General features: G+C 38.7%; 3 protein-coding genes across 14 annotated transcripts in view; 2 read left to right on the top strand and 1 right to left on the bottom strand.

Annotated features, from left to right (window-relative positions):
* Nucleotides 1–24,438, bottom strand: part of arhgap39 (Rho GTPase activating protein 39) — a 103,133-nt gene extending 78,695 nt beyond the window's left edge. The window contains exon 1 of the mRNA XM_082510283.1: nt 24,079–24,438. The gene's annotated coding sequence lies outside the window, so the exon portion shown is untranslated. The remainder of the gene's footprint in view (nt 1–24,078) is intronic.
* On the top strand, nt 30–23,328 carry rad23ab (RAD23 homolog A, nucleotide excision repair protein b). 2 transcript variants are annotated; one of them, XM_082510296.1, is made up of 10 exons: nt 30–232; nt 4,862–4,943; nt 11,002–11,081; nt 12,736–13,181; nt 13,863–13,909; nt 16,899–17,026; nt 17,101–17,221; nt 19,632–19,813; nt 20,292–20,438; nt 20,911–23,328. In XM_082510296.1, the coding sequence occupies exons 1-10, from the start codon at nt 164–166 to the stop codon at nt 21,022–21,024; spliced, it is 1,416 nt and encodes a 471-aa protein (XP_082366422.1). In that variant the 5' UTR covers nt 30–163; the 3' UTR covers nt 21,025–23,328. The 2 variants fall into 2 exon arrangements, with proteins under 2 accessions (XP_082366422.1, XP_082366423.1); XM_082510297.1 differs by lacking the exon at nt 20,911–23,328 and adding an exon at nt 18,019–18,076 and having other exon boundaries at nt 20,292–20,432.
* The window catches only part of eps15l1a (epidermal growth factor receptor pathway substrate 15-like 1a), a 53,555-nt gene continuing 50,397 nt past the window's right edge, over nt 24,438–27,595 (top strand). For all 11 annotated transcript variants that reach the window (XR_014272222.1, XM_082510287.1, XM_082510295.1 and 8 more), the window contains exon 1: nt 24,438–24,543. Coding sequence is in view for 10 of the 11 variants with exons in the window: in XM_082510287.1 (XP_082366413.1) it covers nt 24,517–24,543 (27 nt within the window). In the remaining variant the exon portion in view is untranslated. The remainder of the gene's footprint in view (nt 24,544–27,595) is intronic.

The following is a 27,595-nucleotide window of genomic DNA, read 5'->3' as shown; positions in this document are numbered from 1 at the left end:
CTGTGACTCCAGCAGTAGATGGCGTGGGTGGCCAGCATGCTCAGCGGCACTAAGACAGCTGAGTCACACATATACACAGAGCCGGAAAAATACTGACAAAAAAAGAGCTGCTGCTGTTGAGAAATTCTTCCGAGTCCACTGTTGTCCGAGAACCACCGGAAAGATGCTAACTATAACACTGAAGACACTCCAACAGCAGACGTTCAGAATCGAAATAGACCCAGAACTGACGGTGAGTAGAAGTTAACGGGGCCGAAGTAAACATGGTCGGGCTCGGGGGGCTGGCTGAGGCATGCGGGAATTTTACCCGGTGTGGGGAAATAGCCATAGTAAAGGGTGTTTAAATTGAGATAAATCAGTTTTGTTTGTTTTTTTTATTACAAACCCCCCAAAATAAATAACATTACGTCGATGTGACAAAAATGCTTCCAGACAAGTTATCAGTTCTGCAGTATCGCAGAGTTCACATAAGGTACTATAGCGCAGGAAAGACAGGAATAGAGCACATTTTCCTTCAAAATAAAATAATAAAACACTATCGAAAAGTCGGCTCCATCCCAACCACAACCATGCGGAAGAAGCTACATGAATGGAAGATCTGCAGTTTACTCATGGATGGTGTTTGCGTATTCACTGGGTTTCGTTGTGATGTTATGCAGTGAATAAGCAGCATGTGTGTACGTTGAAATAACAGACCGGAAATATGTGTGTTTTTTTTATTTCACTTGACACTGTTTCACTCGGACTTGTTTCAGTATATCACCATGAATGACGGTGCAGTATTTTAAGCCTGTCCGCAAATGTAACACTGGGATGGCTGATCGTTAAATCTGTTAGATTAAAAAAAAAAGTTTCCCCATCAAATAATAGTTCATCAAATTAAATTATGTTTATTAAGCTAATAACGTTTTTAATAACGTTTTAAGTATTATGTCATGTTAATGGCAGGGACTGTAACAATCATTGGCATCACACAGTGTTTGGTGTTTAGTTCTTCTTTACATGTCTTCTTATCAGTTGGTTATGCAAATATATACTGATGTAAAAGTGTACCATGAGCTATATAATGAGCTTATAGCTTTTTATGTAACTGTCAAGTCATTTTAAAAATGTAAAATTGCTCAATTCATTACTATTATCTTTTTAAAATGGAAATTTCACCCAACACATTTATTTTCCCAAGTGGACCTTTTGTTATACTGGTGCGCTTGATTGCCATGAGGTTTGTCACATGGACTGTGCATTGAGCTGGCTCCAGAGAAAAGAGGGTAAAGATATTGAACCAGCTTAAAACAAACTACAGGCATATGTTGTTTTATTACAAGCGACTCAGAGACCTGCCGCATGAACTTAAAACACCTTTGTTTCCTAATGTGTTCTCAGCCTGCTATAGCTCCAGGCAGAGGAATGTAGTGATTTTAACACATAAAATATTAATTTCACAGTACTCACAGTTATAGATCCAGAGGGAAGAATTCTAATTATTAAATTATCCATACTTAACAAAAAGTTCTGTATTGTAAGTGTATACGGCTGCTCATTCTTCCACGTTTTTTTTACTGCACTCTCCCTAGATTGCTTACTTGTTCTTGGGGGCGACCTCAACTTTGGACTAAATGAAGAAATGGACAGCTGAATTCAGCAGGAACTCAGCGCAATTGGCTGTCCACAAATATAGTTAAACAGTACATGATCAATTTCAGACTTTGCGATGCATGGCGTTCCTTCCACCCTAACCGTAAGAAGTATACTTTATTCTCACATATCCATCACTCCTACTCTCGTTTCTATTATTTCCTAGTCAGCAGCTCACTGTAAAGTGACATTTCAGACACTGAGATGCACTGAGATACTGAGATGCTCCTGTATCTTTGATTCTAATAAGTAAGAAAATCATTCCACCAAGTAAAAACTGGAGATTAAATACATCATTGCTTAAAGATGAAGATTGTATTAAATATTTAAAAAACAGTGAGCTTTATATTTAGACTGTAATGATCTGCCTGGACCATCAGCATCTGTTTTCTGGGAAGCAGGAAAAGCTGTGATGAGAGGTAAAATAATTTAATTCTCGTCACATAAAAAGAAAAGAGAAAACAAACGTATTCAGGAATTAGAAGAAATAATCAAATCGTAGAAGTGTCCTCCCAGGAACAGGAAAATTCTGAAAAAAATACATAAACAAAACTAGAATTAAATGAAATTTTCAATAAAAAAAATCAATTCTTACTACAAAGACTGCTTGCAAAAGTTTGAACATGGTAACAATTCAGGTCGATTTCTAGCCAACCAGTTAAAAATAAATAAAGAAAAATGACTATAGGTGCCATTAAAGACTTATCTGGGAACACATTATATGACCCTGAAAGAATAAACAACACTTTCAGGAAATTTTACAAAACTTCATATTACCAACAGATGAACCCATCAAAAAACGAAATCGATCCATTACTTGACAACGTAATCTTTCTGAAAGGATCAGACAGTCAAGCAATGTCACTGGCTTCACCGCTGACATCAGGTGAACTCCAGAAAGCCCTGAAAAGTACGCAAAATAGTAAGGCTCCAGGTCCAGATGGATTTCAAGTAGAGCATTCTGGCACCAGTATTCCACAGAATGCTGCAGGAAATCAAGGAAAATGTCAGACTACCACCAAATATGAATTCTCCCAACATTAGTCTCCTACTAAAACCAGGCTATAGTGATCGAGAGCATAAAATGCAAGAACGTAGAACATAAAATCAGTCTTTATGCAGATGATGTGTTATTTTTTCTCCAACACTCACAAACCACTCTCTTTTTGAGGTAATTATATTAAAAAACAATCTCAAGAGTTTCAGATTATTCGATAAGCTGATTAAAATATATCTATCAGTCTGGTCTCAGATATGTTTAAAAACCTTTAAATTGATTAGAAATCCCAGTCTACAATTAATACAATGCAAAATACTACACAGACTGCACTATACAGGTCAACAGATGTTCATGATGGGTTTTACATCATGTAACAACTGGTCATACACCTGACAATTACATCCACGCTCTTTGGTTCTGTCCACCTGTTCAGAGGTTTTGCCGTGCGATATGTGAAGACTTGTCAAAGTGTCTGAAATGTAGCATTCCAGCCTCCCCTTCAGTTTGCTTATTGGGCGACTTACATGATGGCACTACAGAGATGAATACAGTTCACATGGCTCTCACCGCCCTATGCATCGCCAAGAAGACTCTCCTCATGAACTGGAGGGTTTTGGGGGTTCTCCGCCACCGGGCTGGGGTTTTGGCTGGGCCTGGGGGGCTTGGGTCCTGGTTAGTGTGTTGCCAGGGTGGTGGTGATTGCATGCACGGTGGCCCAGCCCTGGTGCGGGGGCCTCTGGTGCATCAGTGGAACTCGGGGGGGGGGGGCTCTTCAGCTGCCAGGGTGGTGGTCTCTGCTTAACCACTAAACGTTATTAGGGAAAATAACGTATTCTGATGCTGATACTTGTGTTGAAAGTGTGGACTTCAAACTCTGTACCAGTTTTAACATTGTGTTGATGGGCTACATAAAACCAGAGTTATGATAAGAAAAATACTTCATGTTTTTTTCTGAATACTATCATCACATCTAGTGCGGGAAGAAACAGTAAAAACAGTAGTGATGTCAGGCCTGCAGGTTATCCCTGTGATTTGTTCGCTGTCTTGTGGTGAACAGAAACTATTTTTGGAGTGGCACAAAGAATTTGTGTGGCATCTTATTGTGACACCTAATTGTTTTGTAATTTTAATTTTAGTAGTAGTTTTAAATGGTTGTACAAAGAAAACCCCCGAGGCATTAGCTGTTTAAATTTACAATGTATATTTGCATTTAAACAATAAACATGTTTGTGGTTTTTACAGTAAAAAATATAACTTTTTCCAACTTTTTTATGATTTTTGTGTAATTTTAGATCAATTCTGTTAACACGGTGTCTTAATATAAAACAATAACTCTAAATTCAGACATGTGAGGTTGTGCTGAAGAGAATGATATCAAACAAGGCAAGTTTTAAAGGTGAAATACAAAGACAAAATCAAAAGTAGTGAAAAACGGCCAATTAAACCCTGGACCTGGAGGGTTAATTAGCCAACAGCTGCCAGGTGTGGCTCATCAGGAGGGTCGAGGGGCACAGGGTGGGAGATGCTTTCTGGAACAAGCCATCGGAAGACAAAACACACATACAGACAGAGAGAGACAGCAGGCCAGTACAGGAGGACCCAGGGGATCATAGTTTAACATGCAAAGAGGTGCAGCTGTTAAAAAGAATTCACAGACTAATAAAAGGCATAAATTAATCCACGTCAACTTATAACAATATTCTAATTAGAAATCCTCATGAGAACCAGGAGATGTAATACAGCAACACTTTGTGTCTCCGGTTAAAGTAAGAAAATCTCCCAAAAAGTCAAAGTAATTGTATTTAACATCACTGTACTTGTGATTATTTATTACAGTTGTATAAAGCGCTTTGACTGCTCAGAAGAGTAGAAAAGCGCTATATAAGAACCAGTCCATTATTTATTTTTCAATTTAGGAAAATATTTTCTTTAAAAACTCTGATTTTAATATGTCACGTAAAAACAATGAACAGCCTTGTTTTTTGTGACAGATGTATGCAGTTAAACTGTCAAAACATATTAGGCAGCGTTATAACTGGAATTATAAAAGCAACAATCAAACTCTTAACTGTGCTCTCATTTTAAATAGTTACATTTTCAGTTATATCGATAATCACAAATAATCACTTTGACGTGAGACAGTGAGATAAATGGATCTGTCAGTTCGCAGACAAAGGATAGTAAGAAGAGCTCATTCCACCTAATATTTCTTGATATGTTTGACAGGTGAAAGCCCTGAAGGAGAAAATAGAAGAGCACAGAGGTAAAGATGCATTTCCTTCAGTGGGACAGAAACTCATCTATGCAGGTAAGCTTGAGGGTTAAGAGAAAATAATAGCTGATTTTTAATCAGACGTTGTTTCTCATGTCATTACCTCAAAAAAAAAAATAGTAATAATAATTTACCCAGTATAATTAATTTGGGAAATGCAGACTGCAAACACACTATAATTATAGTAATTAAATTGAATAGAACAGCTGTGGCAGAGGTGGATAAGCTGCAACAAATGTGGCATTTAAACAGTTCTCCACTTCACGACCTCTCCCGCTATCATCTGATCTTAAAAGATTGTCTGAGAAACAGGTGACAATACCTAAGTAAGTTTTAGTAGAGACCGCCACAGCAAGCAGTCCAGATATAATTGAAATGAAGACTGCCATCTTTATACATTTAGGAAGAAAGCCTTATATGTTTGCTGCAGTATATATTAATAAAATTACAAAAATTGTTGTCTTCTCTTGTACATTACTCAAAATGTCACTATGTTCAACTTCCTGACTGAAGGATTTTAATCTAACTCACTGGGCTGAGCAGGTTTTCCATATGCTGTAAGACTAAAGCAGAGGTCCAGGCTCCAATCTGCTATTGCTTCTATTTGTTCTCTATCCCCAGCTTTCCTGTCTTCTCTCCACTGTCCGAACACAATAAAGAGTAAAAGCCACAAAAAATACATTGGAAAAAAAACAGAAAGTAAAACTGCTTCAACACACTAAACTGTTTAATTGGAAAATTTAACTTAAAGTATTAAATCTAAAAGTACTTTCTCTGCAGAAAAGATTTCTCATTGCTATATGGAATAATACATGTTCTGAACAAAATAAACGTATTCATCCGTCCGTCCGTCCTCTTCTGCTTATCTATTCAGGGCCGTGGGGGTGCTGGAGTTTATCCCAGCTGCCATAGGGCAAGAGACAGGGTACGCTCTGGACAGTCTGCTGCAGGGCCGACACAGAGAGACAGACAACCACTTGCACTGACATTTGCACCTATTTAAAATGACCAGCTAATCTAACCCCACTTAGTGCATGTCTTTGGACTGTGAGAGGAGGACCCAGGGAGAAAACACGGGGGAGAGCCCCACACGGAAAGGCCTCGGACACATGGTAGATTTGAACCCACAAACTTCTTGGTGTGAGGCGACAGTGCTAACCACCACACAATATGCTGCCCCAGATTAAATGTATATTAGAAAAATTTAAATGTCACAACTGGAATTAAAGGTGAGCATAAGTCTCATGAGTTTGACTACTACCATAATGCTGTTGAATTGGGGTCATCATAACAGCTTTGACTGGCAGCTGCAGTCACGGAGAAACTTGCACAAACCATTCCCAAACTTCTCTGTTTGGGAATGGATCAGGACCCAGAGAGGAGGTCCAGCGTTTACAAAACCACAATGGACTGTTTCAAACTGACAGCGTGAGGTGTTCTGCAGTAAACTGGATTAATCGACAGAAGGACCCGAGGCCCTGGCGTACTTTTTCGGTAAGTTAAATGTGTGTTTGTCAGCTATTTAGCAACTATGTCCTTGGCTAGCTAGCTACGATGAGAAGTCGGCTGTCAGGGAAAGCGGCGTTCATCAGTTAATCTGTGCACATGAATGAACTGAGAGCCGACACTTTGAGCTTGAATGTTCATTAAATTCAGTGCTGTAGTTCAGACATTTGCTCAGCTGCTCTGACTGTACTGAACTAAAGGATGTTCAGACCCGCAGCTGAAGGTGAGGCGCTGAAACCAGTTACATGAGAAACAGAGAAAAGTCACCGGCCTGTTCAGTCACTAACTAATGTGTGTTAAGATTGGAAAAGCAACAGGCTGGACTGTCCTTCAGCTCTGTGTAGAGCTGATTATTAAATATGTGCAAACAGCAGCATGTTTTCTCTCTCTAGCCACATCTGTAAGGACAGTAACACGAAATTTACAAAAACCTTGCAGTTCAATAACTCGTCATTAGCACAATTGTAACTGTAGGTGAATTGCAGAGGACTGAAAATGTTCTCACGGTTACAGCTTACAATACTCAGGCACCAGCTCAAACACTGGTGATGATATGTTTGTCTGTTTCCCTGCAGCTGACCACGATGCACCAGGACTGGAAAGCTGCTCCATCATCATATGTTTGGAAATCACAATTTAAAAACCACCAACAACTCAAAGGTAAACATTAAACTGTAAACTTTCGTAAATAAAAAGCTAATGTCAGCAGAACTGTAGAACTGAAAAAATGTAAGTGTAGAACTGCAGATCCTGAAGTGTGTGAGGACAGGAAAGGATCAGATTTATTTCAGATTTGAAGGATGAACATGTTACGGTTTGTGTTGATTCTGTTCTCTTTGTGATTACAGGGGCTGCCCTCAGATTAGACCTCAGCACCACCCAGTGACAGCAGACAGATCATCCTATGATTCACGCTTTGCAGTAACGCCAACATTAACTGATGAAAAAAGTGCAAAGGCTAAAGCACCATATTGTGTGCTTTCAGTGAAAGCTGCAGGTGTTTTATTGATAAAGTTAAAGACAAAAAGTCAAAGGGATTAATCACCCCTGCCTGCTATATATCAGCATAAACAGTACCTCAGTTTGGTGTTTCAGAAAGCTGCTGATCTCAAACCTGCACAGCTTCTGTTTAATAGACTGAATGCAGTCAGCTGCATGAAGAAGACATGAGATTTTCTCTGACAGCATTGAATACAACCTGATGAAGGTCAAAGGTCGTCACTTGTATGTTAAACTAAAAGGTTAATCTGCAGTTCTTTCACACTGCGTGTGTTATTTGTAATTGAGTCATTCATACCAGAATAATCAGAGAGGATAATATATATTTTAATAACTAGCTACAGGACTGAATATAACCTGATCATGTGAGTCCAGAGCCTCTTTATATGAGGATGATGTGCAGTACTTCTAACAGCACACAAAGCAAATGTCGCTGTCACACCGTTCATGAAGTGCTGGGGTTGCACATTTTCTGGGATGGGCTTAAGGTGGAGGTCTGAAGATTTCCCTCTGAGGGCGCTGCTGGTAAACAGTTTGAGTCCTGCTTGATCCCTGCGATGAGCTTCAGTCTTCCTGATGTTTCTGAAATGACGTCTTTCTCAGTAGTTAAACAGAACATCTGGCAAAGGACAGCTGTGCTCCTGCTGGTCACTGGTTTTCCCCCAGGGTGAATGTATCTGTTGATGATTCTAATAAATAAATAGAAAAATGACACCGCCTTCTGCTGCTGTGCTTTTAAATCTAACATTTTATTTAAAGTTTCCATGTTACCAGGTATGAGAGTGCTCTGTGATTTGATCTAAAACTGTTTAAAACGTCATTTTTATATTATCTTTGGTCTTGTGTAAAATCTCAGGGCAACAGTTAATTTCCAGATAATTATGGAATGAACAGTAACTCTGGGCCTCTGTGGAGTGTGCAGTAGTAACAGGTGTGTAGCATTGTTAACTAGATAGCAACATGCCTCTAACACAGTGCGTATGCTAACGGCTAGTCTAGCAAATGAATTAACAGGAGCTAAAGAGTGATGTTAAATGTTGTAGAACAATTAGATGTTGCGATGTGTTTTTGTAATTATAACAACGTGGTTGTTAGCATAGGCAAGTTTAGGCCCTTTTTCATCAGAGCACCCCTAATGATGGCCATATAAACAGTAGTAATAATAGCACATTTTCATGTTATTTTCTGACATTGTCTTCAAATGTTATATTTTCCTAACTTTTCTATTGATGACAGTACAGGATAGAATGAAAGCAGGTTTTATGTCCAGTGTTGTTGATGTCATGGTGTTACAGTCCACTCATACAGAGGCGTTGCTGCTTCTGCAGCCTGGTTTGTCATCTATAGCCTGATAAGCCTTCCATTGCTGCCACAGAAAGAAGATAAAGAAGTAATTAATTCTTTGAGCTGATCTCTTGCAATGAAGTATTACACATTATATTCCTGTAAATAATTAAATGTGTTACTTGTATAATATTCACAAGTTTTTTTTCTCTTCTTTTATCTTTATTCCAAGGTAAAGTATTTGTTGTGTGCCAAGTAAATGGGTTACAGCAACACCTGGGTATGTAGAGGTGCATATATCCAATCCTACACAGTTGTTTTGTATGATAGAGCACAATTCCTCAGCATCATTTGAAATGGTTTTGTCCAAATGAAGAAAAGTCATTACCAAAAAAGAGAAACCGGTACAAGATAGCACAGTGGAAAAAATATTATTTCTTAATAAAAATGAGCAAAGTCACCCTAGTATTCATAAGCACATTCATGTCCTACAATTTGACAACACTGCAGCAGTTTTAACATAAACATCTCATGCCCTACTGGATTTTAATCAAACATAAACGTGAAATCACACTGGCAAACTTTTTTGACATTGATAGACTTCTATTAGCGTTACCCAAACATTAATCCAAAACTAATTAGATGAATGAATCAACCACAAAAAACAGATTAGATTATTTTTATTTCTGTTCTTAGTACTAATTATTCTCATGCCGACACTGTTGTAAGACAGAAAAAGGCTGTCACAAATAGATGACATTTGGGGTGGGGGTGCCACGTCGTCCATCTTTTTTACAGTCATCGATCTTGCCTGTTTCATGAAATCAGTCATCTCCATCATCAAAGGTTTCCTTCTTAACATGTTAAAGGAGTTATTAAAAGTTTCTTCAAACTACACATTTGCCAGCGTTATCAGTTAGAGAAAACCTATGAGGATAATAAATAAAAGCCACAAATTTTGATTAGTTTAGTTATTTCCGATCAGTTTCATGATCACATAGCAAACTGCACATACTGATTATTCTTAAAGTGAGTTCAGTATCATATATTTGTCTGAGCTTATTAGGTGCTGATATGGGCCAAAAGACTCTGAATGTAAAAGTAGAATTTTTATTGTGGCTCCTAGAGAAATTTAAGTAATTCACTTAGATTCACTCAAAAAAGAAGAAGAAAATATTACTCTCTGGCTCTCTTCTACAGCCTGTCTTTGTCCTTGTGGTGACCTTTCTTTCCTAAAACATGACCTAGTCAATATCAGTCTAGATATCCAGCTAGATTGCTTTTTAAGGCATAGCTCAGAGATCTCTGTCTGACTGGACTGGGGAGGGTCCTTAAACATTTGGTCACAGGTTATTTCAGATGTGAAAATAATTATTAGCTTATTACTGATGCAGTTACATGATAAGGGCTTTAAGCAGCTTGTTAAAAAGCTTGACCCAAGATATGACATTCCAGAAAAACATATTGGTAGTGCTTTTTATTACAGCCTTGTAATAGTTTAGTAGGATAACACGGAGGAACAGAACATAATAAGGTGGTAAGTTCTAAGTTATTACCATTCAATTACCAAAGTAATAACCACTAAAGTACTCTTGTGGTAGCAACAGTGGTTACAGTTGAGTATTACACTGAAATTTATGTAATTGGATAATAATGGCCCAAAACTGGGGGTAATAATGTGGAAACACAGCTCTGTAAGAAAGTGGCAATAGTAGGGTAACAAGTCAGAAACAAGCATTAATAATGTGTTATTACCACTCAATTACCTTTGGTAGCTTAAAGGTGTGTTATTATTGACCGGAAACAACTGTGGTAGTTTTTACGTAATAAGCAGAAACCAGAGCCAAATAAGCAAAATGCAAGGAAAGCAGGAAACAGAGTTTTGAAATGCAAAAGTGCCTAATAACATATTCATAACCATGTTAATAAAATTTTAAAAGAAACTTAAGTGTATCTTGCAGTTTTAAAAAGGGAAGCCATTGTAGAAGTGCATAACACTTTTTGTTTCGTAAAACGTTTCGTAAATTATATAAGAAGGATGATGCCACTTGCAGTTGCTTGCCTTGGAGATTGATGGATCACACTATGAGTGCGTGATGTCTCTGAAATAGCAACAGTGAAAATGCTCAGCTCAAAGCTTTTTGATGGGACTTCCTAAACCATTGATTGATTTCACATTGGCTACGTTTATATTTTCTATACACCCTACATGTAAAGGTTACAGCCTATAAATCTGTTTCATAGTCAGTGTTCAATCATTCTGTCATATCTTTTGTCACTTGCTGTTTCTGTGTGAATGTCACAGGCAAAATCTTAAACGATGATATCCCACTGAAAGAGTACAGAATCGATGAGAAGAACTTTGTGGTGGTCATGGTTACCAAGGTTAGTGTCTTTGGTTTCTTCTTTAGACGGTCATGTTATACACACAACTTTGTTGCTTTTTTATTTACTCAGTTTTACTATAGCTTGTGATGGCTGCCAGGGTGACTATATTGGTTCTGTGCACTTCCTCCATAAAAACGATATCAATACACTATTATACACTAAGCATCAATTCTTAACACTATCACAGTTATTTATTGCAATCCTTGTCCAGTTAAAGTTGTGCACAACAAAGTTCTCCTGAAGACTTTTAAACTACTGTTTAACTCTTTGCCTGCCATGTATTACCAATACTGCTATCATATCCCTGTATTTCGGCACTAACCCTCTGTTAGTTCATTTTTCCTGAATCTATTTAATTGGTATACATTTTTTCACACCTTTGGTTCTTCTAGTGAAGTTTTAATATCTGCAAAAATTACAAAAAAGTTATTATTTCCTTTGCATGTCATTGAGTAAAGTAAGTATTTGATCCCCGAGCAAAACATGACCAACTTGGCGAGCACAGTGGTGACAGTTGTTATATGTGGAATTTTGTCCCACTCCTCTTCACAGAAACTCTCTAAATCATGTAGATTCCTTGCCTGCTGCTTGCCTCAACACAAAGCTTTCAGCTCCCTCCACACATCTTCTAGGACTGAGGTCTGGAGGCTGGCTAGTCAATCCCTCATCTTAACGTGCTTCTTTTTTAGGCACTCATTTGTTGCCTTGGTGGTATGGTTTGGGTCATTGTCATGCTATAATACTAAGTCAACACTCATCATCGGTGTTCTGGTAGAGGGGCTTCTCATCCAAGAGTTTACAATACATACCTTTGTGCTTGGCTGTGGGCTGATTTTCTTTGGGTCACACACTAGCATCTCTCTTTCTCCACAGTGGGTCAAGTTAACGCTAAAGAGATCGATTTTGGTTCCGTCTGACCACAGCACTTTCTCCCAAGCCTACAGTCTTCTGTGTGACGTCCTTTAAGAGGTCGTTGGTCTTATCCATGGTGTGGAGAGGTTATAATGGAAAGAAGTTATTCTGTGGACAGGTGTGCTTTATATACTTACTGAGTTGAGTGCAGGAGTATCTGTAGTTGATCAAATTGACTGATTGGTTGTGACCAATCCGTGGGAGCCAGAATACTGGCTCAGTTGTAGGAGATCAAAGATTTATTTCCCTCAATGACATGCACAACAATTTATAACTTTGATGTAATATGTTTTTTAATGTATATTTAATATCCTGTCTCTCACACTTAAAATAAATTGGCACAAAAATTAATTTCCTTGTAAGTGAGCAAACTTACAAATATATTAGAATTCAATGAGTCGCTTTCTCTCAGAGTCATATTTCTGAAAGTGTAATAATGTTCTATGGTTTAATCTTCTCCATAGTAGTCATTTACTTATTATAAATAAAGGGAAGTTCTGCCCTTTGAAGTATATGGGTTTTCTACGGGAAAGCCCACTCTGCATCGCCTAGAGAAAACCATGATGGGCATGGGCTAATCCACACTTGTCCACTGTGGGCTCACATGGAAATGTTTCTTGGGGTAGTTTAACAGGGTTGCATCCTAACTGATTCTGTTTTAGTTACATGTGTGTAACTGTGTGTTTGTTTGACTATCTTAGCAACACCACTAATAATCAGCTCTCAAATGTCATTTTAGCCCAAACCAACCTCTCCTGCTGAAGCAGCCACTCACTCAGTTCCCACGCCAGCTGCAACTCCAGTGCCACCCTCAGCTGCAGCACCAGCACCAGCCTCTGGCCCAACACAGGTGCCCTCCACACCAACACACACAATGTCTGCTGCTGTACCTGCCTCACAGTCAGTGCCTCCCTCAGAAGCCCCGCCCTCTGTTCAAGAAAACACCACTGTGGCTTCTGTTGGTGCAACAGCAAAACCCACCTTGGACTCACACTCAGAATCAGCTCTGGCCTCTGGTTCCACAGCCACTGTTGCCTCTTCCACAGCTCCTGAAGCTGTACAGGAAGCCCCTGAGTTAGTCCCTACAGATAGCCCCACCCCTGCTGCCCAGTCAGAAGAAGAGCTGAGGGAAGACCCAGAGAATGAACCATCTGGCACAGCACCAGTCCAGTCCTCTGCTTCAAGGTTGGATAATAGTTTTATGTAAACTGTGGCAGTTTAATTGTTTGATCAAGAAATATCATAAGAAGTTGTAAAATGGGTAGGTAAGCTCATATTATTCTAGTTTAGATGGTTATATATCGAAGAAGCTCTAATTACTTTCTGCATGTCTTGTCACCTTCAAAGAATCAAGGTCATTTTGTGCCTTGTGTGAGAGCATGGATAATTACAACTTTAGATGTAATGCGTAGGTGGCCCAGTACTTTTCTTCGTATAGTGAAGCTGAGTAGTAATTGCAGTGACAGTTTTTTTTCTTCAAGCATAAGTGTGCTGCTGTAGGTTGATCATAAAACAACACAACCTTGATGAACACGGTGAATATGGATTCATTTTCATTGTTTAATCAGTGTTTCATTCATTCTGGCCATGTTAGTGCTGTGGCTGTAGTGAGGAACTGAACATGATGTATGTTATTTACTTTTTTTAGTTTTAGTATATTACTGGCACTCAATTCAGTTTGATTTATATCGTGGCAGTTCACAAAAACAGTCATCGTATGCAGGAAGAGAACCTGAGTAGTGGATATAAGCATTAAGTTATATCATAGTGCCTCAATATAGAGCAAGGAACACTTAAAATCCTAAATCCTGGTTCTTTAGAATGAACATTTACGTCATGTTTTATCTGTTTGTTCATCTCTCTCAGCCTCGTTGATGAACTGGGTCTTCTTGAAGAAGCAGCATCAATACTGGGTAATTATCAGTGATTATTCTTTTCTTTGTCATAACTAGTAAAATACTAATGTACTAATTATATGGTGCTTTTTGTTTTAATCATTAGAGTGCGTCTGATACAGTAAACATTTTCTATATTACAGCATACGTGGAGATAGTAAGGAAATTAGAACAGTAGTTTCTATTGAAAAATTCAGCATTTAAACAGATACAGACTAAATAAGTGGAGTTCAGTTTTAGCCAGTAGTTGACAGCATTTTTTCCCCCCAAGCTTGACTGGAAATGTATCTTGCCCACTGCAATACTTTGGCAAGATACGAACGAGCCACCAACCTCCTGATTAGCAGACAACCTGTTCCTGAGCCAAAGCCCCTATGATGTACAGTACTGTGCAAAAGTCAGGTGCTACCTCTCATTTATTCCTGTCTTGCTTCCAATGAGTGAGACTGTTTTTCTTTGGACATTGGCTACTTTCTTACTCAATTTAAGTCCTGATCTTTTTGTTTGTCTCTTAACTCTGACCTATGGGTCATAACTCAACTGATGATCCACAGTTGTGTCAAGACATAACACACAACAAAGAAAAAAACAAATCTTAAATTATATATTTAGGCGCTTTATTACTTGCAGCATCTCAACCCCCCCCCACCCCACACACACACACACACAAAATTTGTTTCCATTTTTTTAGCTGAATGTATGAGAAAAAATCCAAAGATGGTAAAACTGGAACCATATGCAAGTATTTTTGCACCAATAACGTGTTTTCTTAGTCAAAAAATGTTTCATATCTCACTGGAAAGTGGAGAACAAAAGCAGAAGTTGCAGTCCTAAAAACTTTCTACAGCAAATGAACAGTATCTGAAAGTTTGTATCATCTAGCTGACCTGACATCATGGAGATGTTCTTTCAGTTGATCTGTCCACTGTTTGCTGTTTTATCAGAAATGATCACAACAGGTGGAAAGATGTAATGCTCCTTTTTTCTCTTTTTAAAAAATATGTTCTTCAAAGTGTTTTCTATCTTTAATAGTAAACCAAAGAACAAAGACTAACAGTCACTAATCACAAAAAGCAAAACGATAAGACATCACTCCCAGGCTTGTAATTTCTTTCTCATTCATCCATTTGTGTGTCTTTTTTTATGTTGGGTTATCAGCATCCTCTTCAGACAATATCTTTGATAAGGTCCATAAATGGTACTCATACATAAACTATTTTAAAATTATTTAGTAAAATCTTGTTTTTTTGTTTTTGTTTTTTGTCGACACAGTTCTATACTAGTATTTTACTGATTAACATATAGATATAATAAGATGCATTGTGGGAGGAACAGCCATCCCGCCCTGACTGATCTTACCCAACAGAGATGTATGCATATTAGCCAAGTTTTGAATGGCTGATTGAGTAGCCTGAATAACAGTGGGAATTTTGGTTTGCATATTTTTTTAATAAACCTGGTTAACTGATGTCACACTTGATGTGTGAAGTTTCAGAGAATGGATCAAATGGAAAATGAACTGGTTCACCCATTCACACAAGCACGTTTTCCTGTGTAAGTGCTTTCTATCTAACATTCACACACAGTCATACTGTGATGCATCGGAGACCAGCTTAAGGTTTAGTATTTTCCCAAAGGACATTTGGCACGCAGACCGGAGCAGCTAGAGATCAAACCACCAACCTTCCATACATAGTGGGTGACGTGCTGCATATCCTGAGCTACCCTGGAATCAGTAATAAACGAGATCTCAGATGCTGCTGTGTGGAGATTACTGAAGCTAGAAGAATGTTGTCAGCATACTGAAAGCAGTTGTTAAAGGTCAAATATTAATGGTGACGGTAGTAAACCTTCCCTGGTACCACAGCTAAGATTAAATTGGAATGACATAATTCCATTAGAAAATAAATCAGTGCTGATGGTTCTGTGTACTTTGCATAAAAAGGAGGCAAAACTCCAGTTCTTTTTCAATGTATAAGTAGAAGCAGCCTTCTCAAATGCCTCCATTCTGGTCAAAGAGGGACCAGTATTATTTCTGAGTTTTTAGATAATAGGCAATAATCTGTACAACCAAACCAACCTCTGAATGAAAACGGTTAGTCGTTTCCACAATATTGGGAGGTTTTTCCACTTTGGAAAAGATGGGTAACATAGCTTTCGTTCAATATGTTGACCATTTTCCTACAGCTTTTGTTGCCCACCATGTTTAATGAATATGACTTTTTGTGATTGCCTTGGTGATATCAGTGCATATTTGTGGATATTGTGACGTACAGGTTCACTTTAATAGATGCTGTTGGATGATCATGTTAACAACCCCTGCACTGTTTTTCTTGGCCATCATACAATAATTACACTGTCTGTCTTTTCATTGGTTAGAATAAGTTAAATGTGTTCTGCAGTGAACTAAACAACACTGGGGTATTGGAGCATTTATTTTTAGTATTGCTTGATCACGTTTGTTCTACTGTGAGAAACCAAAATATTGAAGTCGAGATTAAAATTCAATGACTTGTGCAGCCCTAATATGGGTTTTTGAGATTAGTAGATCATTGTGTTCCACTTAATTTTACATTTTAAATTACATCCCACCTTTTGTATATTTGAGGTTGTATCTCTTTGAGGCTGCATAGAGACAAGAGGAGGCGCAAAAAGGCAGCGTGAACGCACAAGTTTGTGAAATTAATAACTGGAGAGATAGGCAAATTAAAATATGTAAATTTATACCATAGGTTCAAGTACTAGAAATCTTGGACAAGTTTGAATATTAAGGCCAGAGGTTAGGTTTTCTGAAAATTTTGCAAATGCGATAACTCAAGAAGGACCTAGGACTGTTTAGGTAGAAAACTCTTAATTTACAGATTTACAGACTTTCAAGTATCACTATTCTGTATTTAGTTCTATTGATATATCTACTGTGCCAAATAACACAAAAACAACCTGCGCACTTCATCTAGGTTCAGGTCAACTTTCCTGCCCCTAAAAACCTCTCTTGTTGTTACCACAGTGACTGGACCAGCATATGAAAACCTGGTGTCAGAGATTATGTCGATAGGATATGAGCGGGAGCAAGTTGTTGCTGCACTAAGAGCCAGTTACAACAACCCAGACAGAGCAGTGGAGTACTTGCTCATGGTGAGAGTTTAACCAGCTTCATAATCATGCTGAGCTGTATTGTAAACTATACAGTAACTGTTCATGTGTTGCAGGGTATTCCAGCAAGGGCTAGTGATCTGCACAATCCACAACCAAGTAGACATAGTACTCCAGCCAACCCCTCTACACCTTCTACAGAAGAACCACCACAGCAGCCTCCAGCACCCCCCAGTAGTAAGAGCCCAATTTATTTATTTATTTTTACTTCTCTTTAACTTTCTGTTTTAAACAAGGCAGCTTGTTTCCTCCGCATGAACTTCCTGGGGACACGGAAATGATGCCAAGATGACAACTGGAATAACTGTGGTCTAAAGCTACACAACGTCCACAAAAATTCTGCACACCACTAACGTTTTATCACTAGTGGAACTTCAACATCATCAGAGGAAGAATTTGGAAGTATTTCTTTTTTAGATTATTTCACTTTTTTACTATTTCCACTTTGTGCTGTGTACCAGTACCATTCCCAAAGTATGGTAAGACCACCACCGTGCTTGACAGTCGGTACAGTGTTCTTAGGTGTGAAAGTCTCACTTTTACTCCTCCAACTCCTCTTGCCATTGTGTCAAAATATTTTTTTCTGATCTGACTATAAAACTTTTCTCCAGAAGGGATTTCGCTTGACCAAATTTGTCCTTTATACAAAGCGTCTTTGATGCAGAAATGTCTGCATGTACCACAGAGCCATATCTCAGTGTTTTGAGTGTCTAAAGAAGTCTCACAGGTCTGAATATACACTTGAAGCCATTTATAATTCTTCTTGTTTGATTTTTAACTGGACTTTTAAGAGTTTAATAAAATTGGACCTTTAACTGTATTTCCATAAGTTTTACAGTTTTTCCTATTGATAAAAAATCTCCCTTATGACCATTCATACTACACAAAGGAATCAAGAAATAAACAATTATATGACAGAAAACTTTCTGTTTTTCACTTTCTACTACAGAAATTTCTGTTTTTTATGACTACAGTTAAACCCCACACCAAAACACTGGACAGTCTGGCCAATGAGCTACCAGAACTTTTTCTGTAAGTTTACACATTTATTTCTTCCAATTTAAGTCAAAAGAGTCATGCTGACAGATTTCTTTCTTTTCACAGCAACTTTTTCTTTATCATGTAGAAAAACACCAAGTTTTGCCTCCAGTGGATGATGAGAGTCAAACCTTAAATACTGATCTGTATACATTGGTTTACGGTACACATCAACGTTTAAATGTCCCCCATTACAGATGGAAATCTCACAGCTAGCCTGTCATATCCTCCGTGGTGAATTTGATGTGTTCGCGCGTGATTATTGAATTGTGGTACGTCCTGAGATTTGATTTTCATCCAGGTGTCATCCACATAATCAATGACGTGGAGGTGTTCCAGGGTAGGATAACAGAGCCCTCTTTTCCCCTTCTTCCATGTACAAGTTGGGGACAATGGGTGAAACTGGGGAAGCCAAGGCACACACATGTTTCTGCCTGTAGTACTGAGCCTTGTATGTGAAATAGGTGGAATTAAGACTCAGATCCAAGACCAAACAGACTTGGTTGGTGCTGAGAGTGGTCCTGTTGCTCAGGTTGGGGTCATCCTGTTATCTCTTGCAAACTACCGCCACTGCTTCAGTGACTGGAACACAAGTGAAGAGAGATGTAACATCGTACAACACTATTATTTTATCTGCCTCCATAATGACGTCTCTCACCTTCTCAACAAAATTCAAGGTGTTCTGGATGTGGTGTTCAGAGCTGCCTACCAACGGGTTAAGGATCGAAACCAGAAACTTTGAGTTGTTATAGATGGCTGAATTGATCATACAGACAATTGATCTTAAAGGTACACCCTGTTTATGTATCTTATGTAAACCATACAAACTTGGTGAAGCATCCCCTGGGTATCCCGTCTTTAAGTCTGTTGTCATTAGCCGCTCCTGGGTCCAAACTCCGCTTCAGGTCCCAAAGTCAAACGAACACTGTGGCATCACTGAGAGTTACAAACTGTTTAAATTCTTTCATCTTTAATAATATGATCAGTGTGGCTGCTCTACAAGGTGAAACAACTAAGTTTGACATCCAGACATCCACGAAAACAGAATTTATGAAGTTAGCAAGGAGTTATCTGGCTAGTTTCCATTTAAAGATGATATATCATGTTCTGATTGAGGAATTTCTGAAAAATTAAAATGTACAGCTCTGCTATCACTTTTGACATAAAGGAAGACAGAAAACTAAACAGTCGTGACATTTGTAGGGTTATTGAATTTGGGCTAGCTGGTATATAATAATGTGCTACATTGTGGCTAGCTACACAGCTATGGTTGTCTTGTTCCAACTGCTTCAGACAATCTTATCAACCTCTTCCTAACCACTTCCTGGGTCTCGTTTCAGGGCCTCATAAGTATTTTTGTCACTGAGCAGTAACAAAATTTTCTCATGATAGTCTTTCTGGTTTAGCAAAACCGTGCACCAAGACAGAACTATGAAGCCACTCTCAGAACAGACTTCACTGTTTGGTTTTACTGTCTTTACATTGTATCCTATAAAATGTAATCTCTTCTTGAATAGCAACAGTTAACATTTTGTCCCCTCCTGAGCAGGGCCTGTGTCCAGCAGCCAGCCTGTCACTGCTGGAGGAGGATCTGGCTCCATAGGGAACCCTCTGGAGTTCCTGAGGAACCAGCCTCAGTTCCAGCAGATGAGACAGATCATCCAGCAGAACCCAGCCCTCCTGCCAGCCCTGCTGCAACAGCTCGGGAGAGACAACCCACAGCTGCTGCAGGTACCACACCACAAAACTCACCGTTCTCTAGTGGCGTTCTGTCAGGGTCTGTTAATATAATTTCTGTTTGACTGTTTAAGGTATCTCAAAGAACTGTTCCTAATAGTAAGAACAATAAAGAAATAAATCTGTAAATGTATTTTTCAGGAAACATTTCTCTGATATGTTAATGCGACGTAAAATCCCCCCAAGTGACTATATTAACTCATTCACTGCCATTGACGTCTATGGACGTCAATGGCAGTCAACGTAAGTTGAACTGAAGCCCACCAGCAGTAAAAGTAGACCTGCAAGGAGGTGCAGGGTTTGCGCACGTAAGGGATTGCGCAGTGAGACAAAAATGTGGTGCAAGTCTTGTTGTGTTTCACTGCCAGCCATTTGAAAATGGCTGGCAGTGAATGAGCTAATTGTTTACCATGTCCACTGTAGTTTGCCTAAATTGGGTGGTTGATATACAGTTCAACTGTGTAACTTGCAGCAAATCACAGAGCACCAGGAGCGTTTTGTACAGATGCTGAATGAGCCACAAGCTGGAGATACAGGAGGAGAAGATGCTGATGCCCATGGGTCACCACACACTAACTACATCCAGGTCACCCCACAGGAGAAAGAGGCAATTGAGAGGGTGAGTTTGCCAGTCACATTGACACAGTCAGTTCCACCAAATTTCCACAATTTGTGCAGAATTACACAAGCATAGGAACAAATAGTTTTCTCTTTTAAACATATGAAAGGAAATCAGTCTGAACACAACCTGCTACTGAATTTCCATGACTTTTGTTGAAACATCAGTGATGGAAAATTATGTTGCTGGATCCTTGATGTTTTTCTGTTAGCATTAATGAAACAAATTCTTAAATATGCACATTGGAAAACATACAAATTTGAAGGGCAGTATTCTGCAATATTCTGGTCAAGCAGTTATGTATACTTAATAGTTTTTCTTCATGTAATTTTTCAAACAACAAATGAATGCATAAATGCAGGAACACGAGCATGAATGTTTTATAGTAGGTGTGTTTTTACATTTATTAGTCTTGTTGAATTGTCCATAAGGTGAAAGGAGGACTGAAAATGTCAATGACATTGTTTTCCAGTTAAAAGCACTGGGATTCCCTGAAGGTTTAGTCATCCAGGCGTACTTTGCTTGTGAGAAGAATGAGAATCTAGCTGCTAACTTCCTGCTACAGCAAACATGGGACGATGAGTAAGCCCGCATCACCGGGCTCATCACTGCTCAACAGAGGGCTGCAGAGTGGATGACACCACTGCAAGTCTGCCAGGGAGAAACAAGGGCAGGAGAGGAAGGGGATATTTCTTTTCACACCATGGGACTGTGGCCATTAAATGACGATGATGATGATGATGACAATGATGACATGGTGTTCAAAGTTAGTTGCGCTGCCTACTCTTCATTCAGCTATGATGATCATCATAGGTGCTACCACTGAGCATTGCCTCACTGCTACTACATCATTACTGCTGATGCTTGTATTGAGTGACCACACTGACAGAAGTCCCACCAGTAAATTTGCAAACAGCCTACATCACAGGCCAGCAGGATTTAAGTTAGAGGATTTCCTCTGCAGTGAGCTCACAGGCTGCCTGTTGAACACGTTAAACTACTGTACATGTGTAAAGTAAGGTAATACATAATAAATGAGAAAAAATGCATTTTCAACATGCGAACCTACATGTTGGAGTTCCCTGAACATTTGACTAAAACTGTTGACCTCACTGCTTGGAAGCTACTATTGATTTAGATCAAAGCTCATATTGGATCCTGTCACTTCCGCTGCTTATTTTGTCCATGCAAAAAGTCTTTGCAAATTCTTCTATTGGTGTCTGACCATGTAGATGTGTAAAAGGTGACTGAATTTCACAGCTGGATAGTTGAAATGTTGACACCTATTCAACCGTTCCCCAAAAAGGAGAAATGATAAAATGTTTTTAATTGAGATCATTTACATTTTAATTAAATGTAGAAATGTTAGTGTCCCCTATCTTTTACAAGTCGAGACTATCTCAAAGTTTTGTCTTTTTGATGACTGACTTACTCAGTCTGTTGCATTGAAAATGCACATCTGATAATGTCACAAAGAGTCCCTGCAATTAGGGTTAGAGAAACTCCTTTTCCACAAGACACCTGTTAAGTCAGAATGAATCACTCACACAAGTGCAGTTAAACTGTTGTTGCCTTGTTAAGGAAAGCTCTGGGGACAGTCGATAATAATGATAATAAGGCAAATAAAGAAACAGTGATGTCTGCTGTTGCTGCTTCTCCTCTTCCTTCTCCACCAAGCATTTGAGGTTTTAGTAGCTCCTCCCTGAGTCTGCTCTTGTGCCCTGCATTTTGACTTAAAGGTGTTTTTTTTTTCAGTTTGTTGTGATGGTGTGATTGAGTCACTTTATTTTAGTGTCATTACATTATTAGTACAAACTGCATCTATTAGTAACATTTTTTCTTGATGGTTTGGATAAGTAATATTTTACTTTATGTATTATTAGGGGCAAGGATTAATTTATAAATTTCAGTCAATAAAATAAACTTAAGGATGATTCATAGAGCAGACAAATCCTGAAAGTACAGAAATATACACGATACTTTCCCCAGCTGACCCAAGGGAGACTCTATTTTTTATTTACTCTCAATGATTGCTGTTTTAATTTGACATTCTCACATTTGTGTTGGAGAAATGATAAGAAACTGTAGGCATTCATTGGTCTTATATAATAGAGCAGTTAACTTCACTACCCATTTAACTACGTTTGTTGTCATTCACCAAGACAACAAGAAAGCCTTTTTAGGTTTGTACTGCGTTAAGTTTACAGGGAAAACTATGTTTATGTGCTTTTTCAGCATAGAATAAACTTCTAGGAGGTTTTAGCTAGTTTGTTTTTACCAGTTTTGTTAGATTGGACCTTACATTACTATTCATGTAGCCATAAAGGAAAAAAATATGAAAATGTGAAACTTTTTGCAAACAAAGAATCCATGAATTTCTTTTAAACAATCATTTTCTGTTCAGTGTTCTCATATCACATCCTCTATGCATCTTGAAACTGGAAAAGGGTTAGGCTGCTGTTCCTCCATGCCTTACGGTCAAAGACTTCACCACATTTTATTTTACAAACAGTGTTCATTTAAAAGTGGACTAAAAGAAATGGGAATGTTAAGTCGTTTTTCAGCATCCAGTGTGCTTGTGTTTAGACACACGATTGTTCTGTAGTGTTGTTAATGGGATAAACGATGTGAGCGAGAAATTGTATTTTGCTGTGACAAATGCTCCTTAGCTCGTTCCTTGCAAAAGAGTTTTATTTATGGCATGCCTTTGGATTAAGGATTGATCAAACTGCCATTGTGGCATCTCTCTGGTGTTAATTTGTCTGTTGTTTTCTTTTTTGGGTCTATAAGAATTACTACCAACCTTAAATGTACGAGTTGAGAAGTAGTTGTGATGGTTTTTTTGTTTTGTTTATGCATTGTGTATATTAAATGGCTTTTAAAAAATGAATAGTGATATTTTGTCATCAATATTGTTTTTGTGTGTACTATATTACTGCAAGCAGGCATTGCATAATTTCTGTGATTGATCTGCTGATTAATCTATCAAGGAATAGCTCAGAAGGTAGAGTGGTCGCCCCATGATCGGAAGGGTTAGGGGTTCAAATCTACTGAGGTACCCCTGAGCAAGGTACCGTCCCTACACACTGCTCCCCCGTGCGCCTGCTTAGTGGCTGCCCACTGCTTCACTGAGTGAATGGGTCAAATGCAGAGGAGTAATTTCAATAAAGTATACATTATTATTAATAACATATTTCTAGGTAAGAGAACCCTGCTGATACATGTTCCTCTTGCCACATCCTACTTGTGGCCTCTGCTGTGGCTTCAATCAAGACAAAATACAGATCAAAGCTGGACTGCGGGAACCTTAAACTGGCATTCTCCTTAACTGCCAGTAGGGGTAACTCTTGTGACATCGACGTAGATTTCCGTAGATCGATGTAGCTCAGAAATCAGGCAGCAAACCCCTCTGATCTGTACGACGCTAACTTCACGTACACGTCCTGTAACACGTCGATCCATGAAGCCCGCAACTATTGTAATTAGTATTAGCATCAGTATAAAAAGTCACAAATATTCTTGAAGGAGGGTGCTTAAGCTGCAACAATGGACGTGAGGGAATCTACAAAGAAGTAGAAAAACTAGATAGACAATGTGTTTGCCTCCTAAAAGAATGAAACAAACAAAAAAACAAACTTACCATAAGAAAGCGCGGACACCGGTGGGAAAAAGTCTGGTTATTTATCTCTATCAGCTGTTAATTAACGCGTAATGCACCAACACAAGTGCATCACTTACGTAGGTTACGTCGTAGCTCTACAAAGGCTCATCGCAGATAAATCAGGCATCAGATTGTACATGACCTCATATGTGACCTCTTCTGATAAAATTTGAAACGGAGTTGATAAACTTAACAGCACACACACAAACACACACAGAAAAGGCGAATCTGTGCTTTTGGTTGTAAAATATTTGTGACACGTCGAGGAATTCACGTTAACGATAAATGTAGAATTTCAAAGTGTAGCTTCAATATTGTCTTCCGTTTATGCAGGGAAGCGTGGCGTTGTCCAATAGGGGGCGGGGGGGTCATGTTTTGGAGAGGAACGTTGGGTGCGTTCCCGGAGCAACAGGGAAGATGGCAGCCCTCACATCTCTAACCCAGGTAAAGATGCCGTAGTATATGACTTATAGTTTAGATCAGACATATGATTTTTCGAAGCGTGATACAATATACGTGATTCATGGCAGTCGGTTTTAATGTAACTGCGAACTGAAGACGAGTTCCTCTTTAAATACAGCTGGTAATGAGGCAGGCAGCTTAGTAGAAAGAAAGGCCTATTGCAGTACCGTTAGGTAGCGGGCTGGATAGCATCAGCTGGCAGTACCTAGCAGTGTGGCCATTTACCTACGCCCGAAATATATAATATGCAGTCGCCCTATTATTATTATACGTTTAAGACAATAAGCACCACGAAAGCTGTACATAAGGTTACAGCAAAGTGGAGCGTAAATGGAAAAAAGTGTCCATAAACTATAATAACGTTCACTCATCGAGCTAGCAAGCCCTAGCTAACCTAGCCTAGTACTGCAAGGATGAGGATAAACGCTCATCCAAGCAGGCTGTGCATTGAGCTGTTTAAGATTCATCATGCCGAAATAAAACGGTTCTTAGCTCTCATTGTGGGAGTTAATGTCGAGGCTGATAGCATCCACGCTAATGATAGTCTTGCTTGCCGAGTTTGCACGTCAGTTGTATAATATGATATGATATGAATGAACGGATTTTAAATAGCAAAATAGAGAAGCGTTATATGTTATATATTTGAATGACCTGTTATGTTGCGATATGCACGTCCTCTATCTGCACTGAAATAATTCTCCTCAGTTCTTCTTCTTCTTGTTCTTCTTTTTCATCTTATCCAAAACTAATGCCTTATGGAGTGTGGAGGCCCCAAGGGTCAGGCAAAAATATTTTACTTGCTGGGGTTATTTTTGCTTGGTTTCTTTCAGCTGGCAGAAAAAAAATGTCGTTTAAAATACAGTGATAGTGGTAGCTGCATTTGATGGATGGATGATGAATTCTATTTCGTTTAAGTTTTATTTATATAAATCACAACAGTCGCCTTAAGGGGCCGTGATTCTGGTGAGACAATAATGATACAAAACCCAGAAAGTGAATGGTTTTACAGGTGGTGACCACAGACTGTTGCTCTCTCCTTATGCCTCCTCATTGATTTTTCTGAAGCTTGCCTACTAAATAAGCTTCTGGCCTTATCACAGACTGGTAGTGTGACCTCTGTGTGATGTCTTCTTGGGCTGTCTAAATGGGTGAACTGGAGCAGCATTTTATAGTAACAGCTCCTTTATTTAGTGTTTGCATTGATGACAAAGGATAACAAACTGGGATTGTTAATTCTTGTGGTGATGCAGTGTGAGGTCTCTATGTTAATCCTCTGTTACTCTGATGATTACCCACAATACTTTCCCCTTACTATGTGTAACACATTTTATTATTTGCATTCTGCTGTATACATTGGCAGTGTGATCATATAGTGATTTCGGTTTGTGCCAACAAAATAAAAAAGACTGAGACAACTAGTGTCTTAAATTACCAAATTTGTAGATAATACTATGTATGTATGCTCTAAACCGTGGTACACAGTCACATGCCTGCATTTATGATGAAGGATAACAAAGTGGGATGGTTACAAACCGTACGAGGTCTGTGTGAAAAGATGGCATCACATCAGAGTTAGCTAGCTATACTCCAGATAGTTTTTACTGGTAACGATTTGACTCAACAAAAGCATAACAGAAATAATCCACACCAGATGATAATAAACCAAAAATCCCAAGTTCAGATTCTATTTGTATTTCTTTTAAGTGCCATATATTTTTGTCCACAACATTCACAGATGTGTTACCTCTATGTCAGAGGTGTCAAAGTCATTTTAAGATAAGATAAGATAAGATAACCTTTATTAGTCCCACACGTGGGAAATTTGTTTTGTCACAGCAGGAAGTGGACAGTGCAAAAGTTATGAGGCAAAAATTAGAATACAATAAGAATAAATACAGTACACAACTGTACAGAATAGAATAAAATAAAATACTATATACAGTAGAATAAAATAAAATAAATATACAATAAGATAAAAATAGAATACAAATACAAATACTATATACAACTGAGTAAAAATACAACGATGACAGAAATTTTTACACCTTAAGTGGGTCCAGTGAAACTCCCCTTTCTGTCAGTGTAAAGAAGTTAAATATATAACTGTTTTTCTACATGATAAATGAAAAGCTGTTGCAGCAAAGAAAGAAATCTGTCAGCACAACTCCTTAGACTGAAATTGTAAGAAATAAATGTCTCCACTTACAGAAAAAGTTCTGGTAGCTCATTACCCAGATGGTCCAGAGGGATGCATTCCTTAAGCTTAGTGTAAAGCAGTGGTTCACAAACGGGCTAAATATTTTTCTTTTCAGTGACTGGTGTGAACCTGCTTGTTGCTGCAGATCTTCTCAAACATGGGTAACAGTTAAGACTGCTACTCCGAGTTCATATTCAATGCCCAGCTTTGATCTGTATTTTGTCTTGATTGAAGCCACAGCATAAAGCCTACCTCACATAAGTAGGATGTTGCAAAAGGAAGATGTATGGTCAAAGTGGGTAATCTTTCTCCACTCCAATCCAAAATGCAGCCAGTGTCTTTGACTTAAACGGCATCCTCTTTGTTGAATCAGAGGTGAGATAAATGAACTGTTCCTCCTCAGATGTGTTGAAGCCAGCAAGTGGTGTTGCACTGAAGGGGTCACGGATCCAGTCATCCTTTTTTTAAAATCCGGCACCAGAAAATATCTCAAGAAATGTTTCTGAAGGGCAGACATGTGTTCTTTCATGCATGAGATCACTGTGTTCTGCAGCTTGTTGTTGTCAATGAATGATTTCAAATTCAAATGAGTCCACATTTCCTCATTTCCCAGCCATAGCTTGCTAGTCTAGTCTGCAGATCCCCACAAAGTCCTCCTGTTTGTTACTCTCAGTGCCTTCATCCATCTGTAGAGCAAAGCGGCTGTCACACACCTTAAGCTGCTCCTCTGTGTCCTTTCAGATATCATAAATAGCCTGTAGTTTGCTGGCTGTTGTGTCATCAGTCATAGTTGAAACCATATCCATAGCACAGCGAAGTATTTATTACTCCTCAATA

Source organism: Aulonocara stuartgranti (assembly GCF_965226115.1).
Source record: "Aulonocara stuartgranti genome assembly, chromosome: 17".
NCBI lineage: Eukaryota > Metazoa > Chordata > Actinopteri > Cichliformes > Cichlidae > Aulonocara > Aulonocara stuartgranti.
The sequence above is the reverse complement of the archived record's forward strand: the minus strand, read 5'-3'. Positions and strand labels throughout refer to the sequence as shown.